The sequence below is a fragment of the Leptosomus discolor genome, chromosome 1 (genome assembly GCF_034619465.1).
Source record: "Leptosomus discolor isolate bLepDis1 chromosome 1, bLepDis1.hap2, whole genome shotgun sequence".
NCBI classification, from domain to species: Eukaryota; Metazoa; Chordata; class Aves; order Leptosomiformes; family Leptosomidae; genus Leptosomus; species Leptosomus discolor.
In genome coordinates, this window is record NC_141391.1 from 14,909,669 (window position 1) to 14,924,208 (window position 14,540).

Sequence of the window (14,540 nt, forward strand, 5' to 3'; positions counted from 1 at the left end):
ACTAATGCAGAGAAATACAGACAACTAAAAAGCCTCATACTCTCTTAAAAACTCAAAGAAAAAACTAGATGGCTGACGCTGTGTTGGAAAGTCACAGCACATGAGACTTCTACAGGGAAGGAAGCAATCTTGTGTTTTTATCAGTGTTCATGGTCTCTGTGTAATCCACGGTAACGAAATGGAGACCAAAGGCAATTTTATAAACTGGGCTCAAAGCTGGAAGTTCTCAAATTAACACAGTTTTTTTCAGTCTTCAATCACATAATGAACACAGGACTTTCAAATTCATACAGCAGCCACATTTAGCCAAACTTGTTCTGTCTCGTGTAGTGCATTTACCATGACCATGAAGTTCTGGGAGTTTTTTTCTGTGAGTTAAGAGACCTTTTAACCAATACAATTTGAAAATGTTTTTAACCTTTGCTATCTACTCCCAAAAGAAGTCTTTTCTTCCTTTTTGATTATGCCTTTGAGACAAATGTAGAGCCTTTCAGAGTAATCTGCTGTATTTATGGGACACGGTGACATGTCAGCCACTTGGAACAAATTCTAGGGACTGAGTAAAAGGCAGATGTAGGCTGATCCAGGGCATTCCTAAGGCAAACATACTGCCTGCTCCATTTTCTAATTTCAGAATTAGGGTGTTGAGGAATAATTTTTAGTGTGGGAAGTTGAATCTAAGCAGTAACACAGACAGTCTGTTTATTCAACAGTAAATCATGGGGCAATGCCTAAATTCCCAAAGAATGCATGAAAATATTGTTGTTTCACAAAAGTGGAATGGTTGAAATGGACTTTTTTTACTAAGCTCCACAATTACTGAATGCAAATACAAAGAAAAATAAAGAAAACAAAACTTCCATATGTAGAAATAAAGAATTTTGTGTTATTTATTAAAACGAAATTGCTTTAAGGATCACAGTTGAAAGTCAGACTGCAGTGAATATGAGAGAAATTGCTTGTCTCTGGGCAGTTAGAAATGATGAACCTAGTCAACTAACACAAAAGTCTGCTTATACCATTTCATCCAGGGCCGCACCTTTGCAACAACTCTGGCGGGTTTTGTACTACTATGTCAGAATCTCACAAACATTTTTATCCCCAGTCATAATGTAGCTGTTTCTTCATGGCTTTAGGAAATGATAAATAGTAAGGATACCTTTAGATCTACCTTTAGTTGCTAGTTGTCCATATTTATTTCACGAGTCAGGACGTAATTTTTATAAACAAGTAACACCACTTACATTTTCAATGAGGGGCACCCTGATTTAATCAGGGATGCTCAACTTATGTCCCATGGGCCTTTGTTCACGTGACAAGGATAAGTCTATACAGACCAAGCTACACACCATCAACAGTATGCTGTCACTCGATGGATGCATCCAACATGTAATGGGGATGAGCAGAAGCATATAGGCAACAAGTACTCGAGTAAGACTCACCATTTCCTACATTGTCAGAGGATCTGAGTATCATTTTTAGTGACTGGCAAAATTTGTCATATTTTAATAGACTTAGAAATTCTTCTTGGGCTTTATCTGTTTCTCTGTTGTTTGAATATACCAACAATTTACTGCCTTAAATGCATGAGTTGCTCCATATCTGTATCAAAGGAACAAACACCACCACATTCTAATTTTTCAGTCAAATATTCATTTCTATGGCAAAACATGACATTCTCCTTGAATGTATAAAGCTAATTTAGTCCAATTCCTCTTTTACAGTTACCCCAATTAAAATGGTATGTCTTTAAAATATAAAATGTGTAGCTCCATTAAATAGTACTGAAATGAGCCTCGTGTATCAAAATGTTTGTAGTCATATTTTCCATTTCTTTCTGCATTTAATCTCGCTATAATTTGATTTTAATGGCTGTTTGAGTATTCAGCACTGGAATTCAAAACATTAAGATTATTAAGAGTTGTAGTCAGTGAAAACATCTCTATTTAAAGCTTCTGAAATACAGAATTTTAAAGCTGATGAATTTCAGATAGCTAAGTGACTTAGCTTTAAGTGCTGAACTTAGGAAATAACAAAAACCAAAGCTAAGTGGGTTCGCATACACATTACTTATGGTGTAATACACATTGAAATTTTCCTAAGCTTTCCCATTTTTGAAGGAGAGCTGCACTGAATGGTGCAGAAAACAGCACGCTGAACTCAAGAGTTTCAATGCAGTATGAGCACAGACAACATGAATGTGTATTTTCTGGCTAGCACTTCAGTTACTCATGAAGGTATTGCAGTGATGTCTACTTAATTCTGGACAGCTGACTTTGAAAGGATATTTCTGTGAGACAGATTAGGTAATAAAAAGTGAAATATCCATGAGAAAATGTGGGCACTATTTATTTTAATTCCTCCAAAATCTTGTATTATGTACATGCTCACATGTACCCTTGCACATAATGCACTGAAGTAAAAAGTTTACACCATGTCATATCAGAAATTTTAGAGCATGTAATATGTAAGAAAAAATGTGTAACATAACTGTTCTTGGAAATCTGAAAACTCTATTCATTGTCATTCTTAAGCATATCTAAAAAAGCAACCTAGCCGAGTTTACAAAACATTTCTTATGACTGTTGTGATTTTTGCAGTTAAGGAATCAGAAACTCACAATATGTACATCAAGCTGAAACGGCCTGTGTATGTTACAAGTATAAAGCAGTAGGCAGGGTAAGTATGACAAGTATACTGAAGTCCTGACATTTCAAAATCTTGACCAAGATAAACAAACAAAAAATGACCCAGAAATGATCTCTATGATAAGAGAAAAGACATTTCACTTTTTGTGAAAGAGAAGAGGTTTCACCATCCCTGCCAGAATCTTGGGGAGCTGGGCAGCAATCACCTCTGACATCATCTCGGGGAATTCAACACTCAGTGCACGGGACTGGAGAAATGTGTTCAGACAGAAGAGATGGAGCTGTTTCACTAGCTGGATTTAATAAAATACAAACACAATAAATCAGGCTAACAGTAATACAGCCAGATAAGCATGCTGTCAATCATTTATCTCATACATCCATCAGCTGACATCATTATATACCTTCCTCTGTCATTCCTTGAATCAATAATGATGTACTTGTCACTTGCTATTAAAATATCCTCCCATGGCACAAATCACAAACACAGCTAAATGGCACGCCATACAACAACAGTGCCTCACTGATAACGAAACGTAGCATCATCCTCACTCATGGCATCCACCACGAACAACAGCAATTACTAACCAAGTACACAATCTTTCCCTTTATCCTCACACTCAACACGTCTCAATGCCTTGTTCACTACATGCTATTCAGACACTGCTGAAGGACAGCATTTACTATTTCCTTGCCAGCTTTTCCATGGTTCTGATTATGATCGTATCTGGGTACAACACTAATATTAAACTCCATAGGCCCTCGTCCCTTGAAAGCAACTTCTCACTATATGTGATTGTTTCACCTTTTCTATCTTCTCTGAGAAGTTCCAATTCTGTAGAAGTTTTTCTTTAAGACCTGTGACCTTCATGTTGTCAAATATCATACTATTTCTGCTACCCTAGGCGTTAACAACATGTCGTCTCTCCAGTCTCATGGTCTATCTTTTCCTTCTGTCTCCCATCACTTTATCAGCCCAAGCTGAAATAGGGATTTGAAAGAAGATACTCTACGGACCAAACATTATCCTAACCATCACTTTGCTGGGTATTTTGCAGCAAGCCTCACTCACTTGCTACCACTAAGGCTATTTTGCTTTAAGTATTTGAAACTAAGAGGTCGACTCTACAGCCCAGTACTCAGAGTTTTCCTCAGGATGCTGTGACATTCAGATTGAAAATTATTACTCCAGGTAAGGCAGGAAGACTTTTTGTCCCAAGCAAGACGCATCCAAATAGATTCCTTGAGCACAGGGCTAGTATGAGTAGTATACTGGCCAGGACTTGGTTTTGCAAGTAAAAGGTAACTGACTAAACTACAGGGAAGGGTTTAGCACTGACAGTCCCGAGTGATGACTGCAGTCTGACTACCAGTAAACACTTAAAGCTAAGCTCTCTGTCCTCCCTTCAGAATTTTCTACTGTCTACCTTCACCCGTAAGGATGCTTTTTGTACTTGTCTCATTCTCCTTTTGCTGATATCTGAGACACTACAGTAGCTAAATGGTGAATGTGAGTTCTGTGGATAACAGAAGCTGATGGAAAGGTTCGTGCACTGGATCAGAAGACTCCAGACCAGCTGGTGAACCACATAATTATCAATATTGTTACCTCTCTTAACACTCATAAATGAGATCCTCAAAGGGCTTTTTTTGCCCATCAGAAGAGGGAATTAGTGACAATGAAAGGTTCTAGATGAATAAATTTATTCACGAACAATTAAAATAAAAAACACATTTGCTGAGCGCAGAATACAAACATGAAAAGACTCCACCCTTCCCTGAACTCCCTGCAAGCTCCTCACCACAAACACTGAACTCAAAAACACTCTTCCTACACTATCTTAGTGCCACTTCCCCAGTGCTTGCTAAAACCGTCAGGTATGGCCCTGTACCTCTCCTTTTTGCCTCTCTTGCAGAGATACACAAGCCATTACAAAACAATATTCACACGGGCGAAGGTTTATACGAGATGTCATTCCTCAGTTTTAATGGATGTTAAGCCAATAGGATACATGCCAGATTCTCAGAGATGTGGAAAGGATTCAGCTGCATCTTTCAAGACACTTATGAATCTCTATGATATCACCACAAGAGTTCTCAAAGATTACTCAATTCCCAAATACAGACAGAAACCGGAAAAAATGGCATAGAATATACTCTTAAAAGTAGTTGAATTAAGGCTGCAAAACCAATCTCGGTTGTCTTTCTCTTAGTAGCCTGACTTTGCAACATGAATTGCCTAGTCTTGGCATTATTTAAATATTTTCATGAACATGTACACACATGTGGACACACATACACGTGCCCCCTACCAAAAACCATAACTGTACTTGTTACATTACAGAAATAATGAAACAAAACAATAGCATTCAAATGTGTGTTTCTCAAATACTTAAATCTTGTGTTCTCTAATACATATATACAATATGTATTGATGCTGAATATATAGCTATCTATTCACACAAATATATACAGTAAATGAAAAATCATAGAATCATAGAACCATAGAGTGGTTTGGGTTGGAAGGGACCTTAAAGATCACCTAGTTCCAACCCCCTTGCCATGAGCAGAGACACCTTCCACCAGACCAGGTTGCTCAAAGCCCCATCCAGCCTGGCCTTGAACACTGCCAGGGAGGGGGCAGCCACAGCTTCTCTGGGCAACCTGTGCCAGTGCCTCACCACCCTCAGCGTGAAGAACTTCTTCCTAATATGTAATCTAAATCTACCTTCTTTTCAATTTAATGTAAAAATGTAGGTGCTTTATTTTTGCTGTTTAGAAATGCTGACTAGCAACTTTCCATAAAATTACTTTTAAGAAATACTAGTTCCTTCCTACATAAAAAGCAAAACACATTAACAAGTAAACTTACATCATGCATGGAATCCATCAGCTTTGTAAGTTGATAGAAACGTTGCGAGTTGGCCACAACACCTTTCTGGCGCAAACCAATTGCCTTCACCAGTTCTCTAATGTAACTCGTTCTCATCTCATCAAATTGGCTTTGACTTCTTAGACCTTCCAAAGGAACTAAAAAGAAAGTAACATTTGTGTTGCAATTTATTCTGAAGGCAATGAAGGAAATTTAAAGTACAGTAACAATTTATAGTATTTCACACTGTGCAGTGCAATTAATTATTATACGCCAGGTACTTCTTCCCACTCAACAGTCACTCCAGAAACAGTGATACAATCAGTTACAAGGATATACCAGCAACAATCAGTCAATTCTGCGAAGTGCTGATGTCTAGAAATAGCCTTAAGCTTCATCTACACCTATCTGCTGAAAAGAAGATGGACCAAAGAGCCACTCCTGTCCTTGAGGAAAGATGTTATAGATAGGCTCATGTTTACACTGCTGAGGGTCAGCCCACTTCATAGCAGATTTATGTTAAGAGAGATCTAGCTGGAGTGCTTTAAAATGGGGTCAAGGAATGAACTAACTCAAATAAGTGCAGACAGTAAAGCATCGAGGGCTCAGGTCTCCTGTTTGGACCTCTTTCCTTTGACAGAATAGATGCACTACCAGAGTCTTAAATGTGAGCAGCTTTTTAGAGAAATAGGCAAGGAGAAGCAAATGGTTGAACTCACTGCTAATGGTCAGCTGTGAGGCCCAGATGAGGACATGGAGAGAACATTGAGAAATAAACCTGTTAGTGACTGCTAGTGATAACACCATATTTGATCATTGATCATAAGTGTTGCTATTTCATAGGAGACTGCCCGAGAGAGGAAATGATCCCATTTGCCACGGTTGTCTCTTGCTCAGTGTCTCCTCAGACAACTAACTGAATGTTTGGGGGAAGGAGTGAGACACACATACAGAAAATAAGAAGTTTACTTTAAAGGTAAGTGTATAAGCACTGAGCTGGGCTATGGAAGTCAGGGTCTGACTCCTAACTAAAACAGAATTCAAACAAAATTAGAAATTGTGACTGCTTCCACAGAAAGTACATTTATAACACCGTATCTAACAATAGTCCAGCTTTCAGGGATGCTATGTTAGCTTTGTTTTGGAAGATGATGGAGATGAAATGCTGGATGAGGTGGGCTTTTGGTTTCACTCAGTATGGCCTCTCAAGTCCAGACAGACAAAGGAGGTGTCTGAAAGCATGCCTGTAACATCTACATCAAGGGTCTGAATGGAAGGGACAAATTCTGGTTTGTAAAGAATGCAATGTGCTTAGGAGTAATATAGGCAGGAATACTCACAGTGGGGAAAAGTCATGTCATGGAAAAAGAACAGCTTAATATCTAAAGCCTGGACGGTTCTGGGTATGTCTTAACAGGAGATTCACAGACATCTATGACATCTTTTTCATATAAAATGACATTCTGATGGAATTTAGGGTTAGGTGGATGCTATCCTTGACTTCTGTCTCTAAAACAGCAATGAACAGGCGTCTCTTCCAGCAATGAATGGCCTGTTTCCTTAGAATTCGGCAAAAGCACAGTCACATTCTCATCTAAAGTTCCACTAAGCTATTTATTTGAGTGAAGAATTACAGTGTCTTACATGCACAAATGCAACTTAAACATAGGTACCTCAAATGTTCCTTCCCCCTGAACATATGTGAAGAATGCGGATACTTTTACTCAGTGGCAAGAACTCAGCCAAAACCTTACGCAAGAAGATTTTGCAATTCCTCTAAATCAAAAGCCTGGAAAGTGTTAGAGCTATAACTGAACTTGCTATATGCTTTTTTGGCATAGTTCTACTTTCTTAAATCGTATTCTTTCTGAACTATTCATAATATTATTTCCCAGATGTATAGGACCTCTGCAAGATGGAGCCCTATTTAAAACTTACGGGACACTACTACCACACAGCATGTTACATACAGTAAAAAAGGATCTGTAAAATGGAAACAGTTGCAGAAAATAAAAATGTTGGTCCACTTTTTGCAAAGATTAATTCTACTTTCAAGACAGCTTTAAAACTGTCTACAAGTAGAATATAAAGAAAACATCTAAGCCACAGCAAACTCAATGGAAAAACTGTAAAATCAAAAATAATGTTAAAACTTAGGCTGGGGGGTCCATTCAGAATTAGAAATGGATTGAGACTGTCATTTAGTTATGTTTAATACAAATTACTGTTTCTTTGAAATTATATAAAAAGTAAAAACCAGTTCATCTAAATAATAAATCAAAGCGAAGACAGAATGAGGGACTAAAAGTTCAGACTTGATTTACTGTTAGTGTATGAAAGCTTGAAATGGCCATACTTTCACATTTCACAAGGATTAAGATGAATACCATGACTAAAATAAAAGTAGTCTTAAAAAACACTTTAAAGCAACAACGAGGGTATATGGTATTTTGAAAATAGTTTTGCAGAATTATATTTATACAGTACCAAACGTTTACTAAATGTCTCAGCAACAACGGTTAGATGTGTTCCTTTCCCAAACATCTGACAAATTGTTTTTTCCTATAAGACAATAAGTGCAGGAGAGAACAAAAAGCAAAACTCATCAGCACAGGTAGAAATACTTTCTTTTTTTTTCAACTCATTTCTTGCATATATATAAGCATATCATCTTAAATATGAGTTTCTGAGCACAACGCAGTTGATAAAGAATGGTAGCTTGAAGATTACTGTCAAACTGAGGCACTCATAAATGAGAGGCAGTGGACCATTGTACAATTTTTTTTTTAACTTGTTTTGAAATTTCTGGGACAGAAATTGATAGCTGGAATATCACAAATGTATCTAAATTTCATTGAAATATAAAATTTCCCTCGAAGATTCAGATGATAGACAAGTGAGTTCATCTGTGATGAAAACAAGGTGGAAAACATTTAAAATAGGAACGCATTCATATTCCAACAAAGCAACTGGATTTCTCTCAGAAAGGGATTTTTGTCCACATTATATTTATTGCTTTAGAAGAGTGTATGGTATTTTTCTATTATTTTAGTAACTTTTATCTTCATATGAGCTGAATTTACTGTTTACTGCTTATGCTCTGTTAACACCAAGGGTTTTTTAAGCATGAGCTTGTGCAAATATCAGCCAAGTACAGCTTAGCAGGGAATAAATTTTAGTTCCTTATCTTTTACTGAAACTTTGTACAACCAACAAGCAGTTTATACAGGATTTGCACCTCTCCTCCAATCTCGTAAGTGTGCAGAGAACAAAAACAACCACATTTCTCAAAGTGCTTATTCTCATTACTAATAGCCTCTGTACCATTTTAAAAGTTTGTATTTGGGGATTCATAACTAAGAATTATGTTCTCAGGAGATGTAAATTTTTGTATTTTAGAAAAGTTTTTGAGGTTTTGGAAGATAACTTCATCAACTACCACATTTCCCATTTAAAGTGGAATGAAGCTGTATGCTGGATTCTTTAAAAGACGTGTATAATTAAAAGTGATCACAGTTTTGTTCTAGAGAAACAAACCAAAGCAAAATAATTCCATTTGTTTATATCTGTGCTAAACTTGACCTATTTATAACTACAAAAAGTTGAATAAATATTAGCGTTGTTTGCCATGTCCACCTCTAATTCTTCTGAGTAAGCATGCGTGAAGTTCTTGGCCAAGATAAAGCCCTCAGTCCTGGCAATTTATTAAGTATTTTTTAATATATTTCTAATGCTTAAATTATTTTTTTTTAATCTGTGTAGAGTCATTTAAGCTGAAGAGCTCCCAGGCAGAAATACTGGAAACTTGATTTGAAAATGTGTAATACAGTGTAGCTATATATCAAAAGGGATCCAACATTTCCCCGGTGTCTTTATACAGAATAAACCCAAGAATGAATCACAAATTATTTGTTCCTTATAAATACTAGAAAAAATATTTTTAAGTCTCAGAATACTGACATTCCTCCTAAAGAAGTTTCCATTTGTTAAGCCAGATAGCTTAGCAACTGTCAAGTTAAACAACACAGTCAAAACTCTTTTACTAGGGATATGTTACAAAGAAATAAAAGAACCTACTTGTGTTGAGAAGTAACAGTGCTTTCATACATAGGAACTCTTCTTGGCTAACTTGAAGTCTGACAAATTCCTGTGGGAGTTGCCACATGGATAGACACAGGGAATAGAACGATGATTCTTTCATCCTCTGTCTTACACCCAGAAAAGGTAAAAAAAAAATTAAAAAAACCCATGAAAATAAAGAAAAAGAACTGCTCCGGTACTAATTTTTTTGAAGGAAGTGCCTTGTTAGCAGTTTAAATACCACATTACAGAAATTAAAGAGCTTATACACGTAAACTATTTTCTGACTTTTTTGTACCTACACTAGTTTTTCAATTGTAATGAATGCGCTATTATTTTGGATATATAATCTGTTACTGCTGCCCCGAAAAAAACCTTGGAGACTATCAAAGCTGAATGCTAACCACCAAAAAAATCATAGAATCATAGAATGATTTGAATTGGAAGGGATCTTAAATGATTAATGTGAAGTAGGTTTTTTTTTCTTTTAGAGAATCTTTTAGATTTTTACATTGTCTGAAAAGATTTCAAAGCATAAAATTGAAGATAAACCTGTTCTTTTGCAAAAATGTCTTCACCAAAATACTTTGTTGTAAGTCTAACATTATACTGCAAACAGCAATGATATTATTTTGTAGCATTTTATGCCATTAAAGAAACAGTTAGAATGTTACATGTAAACATATACAAAAAGATTTTAAGTAAACTTAGACATTAATAGAGCCTTATACAAACTCCTGCAGAAGGAAACAGGACAAATAACACAAGTAAATATATAAATACCTGAATATATAAATACACTGTTTAGTTTTTTGCAGCACTTCGATCTTACTTTTCTCTTTGAGATTTTGGTATACTGAGTCTATTTTATTGCATATATTTATTGGGAAGGCAGTTTTCAACTGAAATGACTGCAACAATAGCTTTATATAGTTTGTAAGCTAGACTGAATTCATCGTACGTTAACCTGAAGATCCAGTGACTTGGGCTAATTTTACAAAGTTGCATTCCCATCCAGATGAATTAGGTACAACAATGACAAAGTTAATTTTGACCCCCCACTCCACCGCCTATGAAGTTCAGATCAGCATTCCAACATGACTGCAGACAGTACCCTCAACAATGAAAACAGAGGATATTTTCTATTAATTTGCTCAATGCGTTGAGTTTTTTTCTTGTTAAAGTGTTACTGTCATCTTAAATGAAAATTATTTCAGCTTTGTTCAACATCAGGTATCTTGTACCAGCTCTTAAATTACTTAAATACAGAAATTTAATCTGTTAGATCTGAATGGACTGGTTACTTCTGTATCTACTTTAAATCTCCCTTCCTATCCCTTTCTGGTAGTCTCTATTTCTCATTATTATCTATGAAAAGTGAAGAGTGACAGCAGCTTTCAGGGTATGCTTAAATGCTGTTCTTAGTCATGTTCTCAGACACTGCAAAGTACACGTGTCAGTAAATCCTTGTAGGGTTTCAATACTAATTCAGGAAATCTTTGTCAAACTAACACTCCTGGCTTTCCTGATCGGAAATGGATGCTACTAAACAAGCCGTTCACAAGGAGCACTACAATTCGTTTTTTGTTAACTGACAGCTTGGCTGTGAAACAATCTTTGGATTGCGGTTTCATGGTCATTTTGAAACAACTGTATTGCCCCTGTAGAAGGAACTTCCACTCTTTCCACCTCTAGGTGTGCACTCCTGCTAGTCTGGCCTTAGTGTCTGCCCTCCCACGTAGTGAGTCAGACCAGGGACCACCTCCACCTGCTAATTAATGGTTTTTTCTGGGGTATGTCTCAAGCATATAATTTCCTTATCAGCTTGACAATGCAGCCAGATAGTGTTTGATCCAGCTTAGGTGAATCATTGGGACGCACCAGCGGAGCAGGGAGGCAGATGGACTTTTTTGGCAGTGTTCAGCAGTTACCTTTGCTCAAAGTGATCATGAAAGTACAGTCTTAGGCAGCATCATAGCTGATTACATTTTACTGATCTAAAAGCTAACTTATTTCCCAATAAATAGTTGCAGCTACGATTTAGTGTGCCGGTTACTTTTCATGTCTAATTCTTTGTTTATAACATTTCTAATTTGACCTGATAAGATGTTCTACAACCAAGAGAAGGCCGTGTCAGTCCACCTCTTTCTCAATGTAGATGGTCCTGAGCTGCAAATAAGAAGCTATCTCTGAGGGATTATATTCAGGGTTCAACCCTATTCTGGAAGAAAGTACTTAAAGTCTTCTTCACGAGGTGGCAGCAGTGGTCCACATGCAGGGCAATACTTCAAGACATGCCATTACTGCCTAAAGCCCTCTCACTGTGTTTTTTCTGAATATAACCATGGGAAATATCACAGACTATGCTAGGACAGAATACAGTCAGAAGATCTCTCAATCTCATCTCTGCAAAGTATTTCAGTTTGTACAGTATAATTAATACACATGGGAGAGGAAAGAATTCATTACTCTGTAACTTCACAGTGATTTACAGTCATCTGGAAGAGAAAAGGTCAGGGGCCATAGGGCCTGCTCCACTGAATATTTTCTATAAAGAACTTCACTGGCAAGAACTTGCATGTCTATAGATTTTTTTAATTCAGGTGCCTAGATCTTCTGCAAATCTACCTCTTAATCTTTAAACAGATATGTCTTACAAGAAAACCTGTTTAACTTTCATTTCACTTCACAGTAGTTCTTTTAGGATTTAAAGAAAAAATAACTAAGAAAAATGTATTAAAGAAAAATAAATAGGCAGAGTAAATTATGTTTTACTGTTCCTGGAAACATCCTATGTACAATAACTAATGTATCTAAAATTACAGCATAAACAATACTAATTTGCAGAGCTGAAAAACTGACAAAGACTGAAATGAAGATTATCTGAATTAATCAGCATAGTGAAGGAAAATCTAAGCCAACAACCCCCCCTCAAGCCATAAAAGAGCAGTCTCAAATATTTTATCCTTGATACTAACATTCCTTCTTGATAAATTATTACAATTTTCTAACAAGAAATGTACTTCAGAAAAGCAGAGTTTTATAAGAAAGTCTCAAAACTGAGTATTTAAAATATATATAAACTATTTGCAAAAACCACCCAAATACCAATGACCAAAGAAAATCCCACTTAGTTCCATTTATTAAACATTAACTCATGTCTTATTCAGATGAATTCAGGTAAATCTTCTGACAGTATCATTATGTGTTGTTTTTTCTCTTAGATAATTAAAATATTATTTGAACTCCTTTTGTTTGGCCACGTCAACAGAATATTTGGAATTCCCAGAAAACCCTTCCCAAGGTTACGAAACTTCAATATGATCAGAGGACTTTCCTCTGCTGTTAATCTTGAAATGGAACAAGTAATGAAGAAATCTCAGCCTCATTGAAGTCACACTCTCATTGACACAAGTAAGCTCGAAATGTCACTCACGTTATGCAACAGCGGAGTCTACTTACTCATTTAGAATCAGATCTGGTGCAAAATATAACATCTGACCACTGACATGTTTGTATGATCTCCATCCCATTGCAAAAACCATTAGACTCATCCAGGAATACTGGATGAGGGTTATCTGATCATCAATATGCAAATTCCGAAATCCTGGAAATGAAATTAAAAGTTAAAATACTTTGTAATTCTCATTTAGACAACAGCAGAGTAGGTTTTCTGAGATTTCAACTTTGAGCTATACAACTGAGAATACCCAGAAAGGCAAGAGCTTCTGAGGATGTAGCTCTCAGAAGTTTGTATAATAACTGGCTATGTTACTTTGATAGTTAACCTCTTGTCTTTTTGTTCTGATCCAATATTTTGAAATGATGAAACCAAACTTAACTTTAGCAGTCAAAAAGTGCTATTTCAGGAAATAGGAATACATCTCATTTTCCTTTGGTAAAAATATGACAGTTTGCAACGGGATCACTGTAACCAACCCTTATTTAATATAGATAGCTTGGACTTCAGTGTTCTTAACCAGACATACAGCTGTAATACAATAAACATCCACACATTAATATCTTTCTTGCATTTAACTAAAGAAAAGCATATTCAGCTGTGTATTTGCCTCTGATAACTTACAGACTTTGACGACTTCAAAGATTGCTATGAATTATCTGAATCAATCCAACAGCTTCCTGCCACTGAAAGCAGTGCTCCTGTTCTTCATTACCTGGTCCTGTCACCTCCTTCAAGCAAGCTCTGGCATTCATGCTACCCCTCAGTGAACTGGTTCAGCTCATGAAGCCATCAGAAAACTACAGAGGGTAAAAAAAAAATGTTTCTTTTCTTCTCACTAAATGAGATGAATCAGTTCAACCAAGATGTCTGACAAGTGCAAGCTGCAATGGGGTAGAGCAGTGATAGGAACTACCCTTTCCTGCAGCAGTGAAGTATCAAATTGAGCTCACATGAAACCGTATTTTCCAGGCTTTCTGCTCAATATATTGATTTTTTTATATATCCCAGGATCAGGTCCCTATGACCACAGAGCACATGTACATACGTAACATGGATTTTTTTGGGAAACCAGTCTTGGATCTTCATAAATTCCCTTACTTGCCATTACCAGTCTATGAGTTGCTTAGTCCTAACCGGTACTATTTATTACAGCTTTTGTCTGTTGCTTTCAAAAATTCATTTTAATAAGACTAAGAATAAAGAATATGCAGGAATATAAACATATTTTAACACCAAAAGAACGAGTAACAGAGTAGGAGGAGTTGGGGTGGAAAGGCTGCTATAATGATCACATACAGGAACTCTCTGGACTTCTGTTGTTTTTTTGGAGTGAGTCTAAATATTTAGATGCATTCCTTCAAAAATACCCCCCTATTAAAATGTATTTGATCAGACATATTATCTGATGAAGTGGAAGCTTAATAATTTTAGAATTTGTTAAGACTTAAGTAACAGGCAGACAATAATATTCTCTTTT

General features: G+C 36.4%; 1 protein-coding gene across 1 annotated transcript in view; it reads right to left on the minus strand.

Moving 5' to 3' along the window:
* Nucleotides 1-2,785: 2,785 nt before the first annotated feature.
* The window catches only part of PGR (progesterone receptor), a 36,928-nt gene continuing 25,173 nt past the window's right edge, over nt 2,786-14,540 (minus strand). The window contains exons 5-8 of the mRNA XM_086481750.1: nt 13,063-13,207; nt 9,598-9,728; nt 5,521-5,678; nt 2,786-2,941 (exon numbers count right to left, since the gene is read on the minus strand). Of these exons, the coding sequence (XP_086337876.1) occupies nt 2,786-2,941; nt 5,521-5,678; nt 9,598-9,728; nt 13,063-13,207 (590 nt within the window). The remainder of the gene's footprint in view (nt 2,942-5,520; nt 5,679-9,597; nt 9,729-13,062; nt 13,208-14,540) is intronic.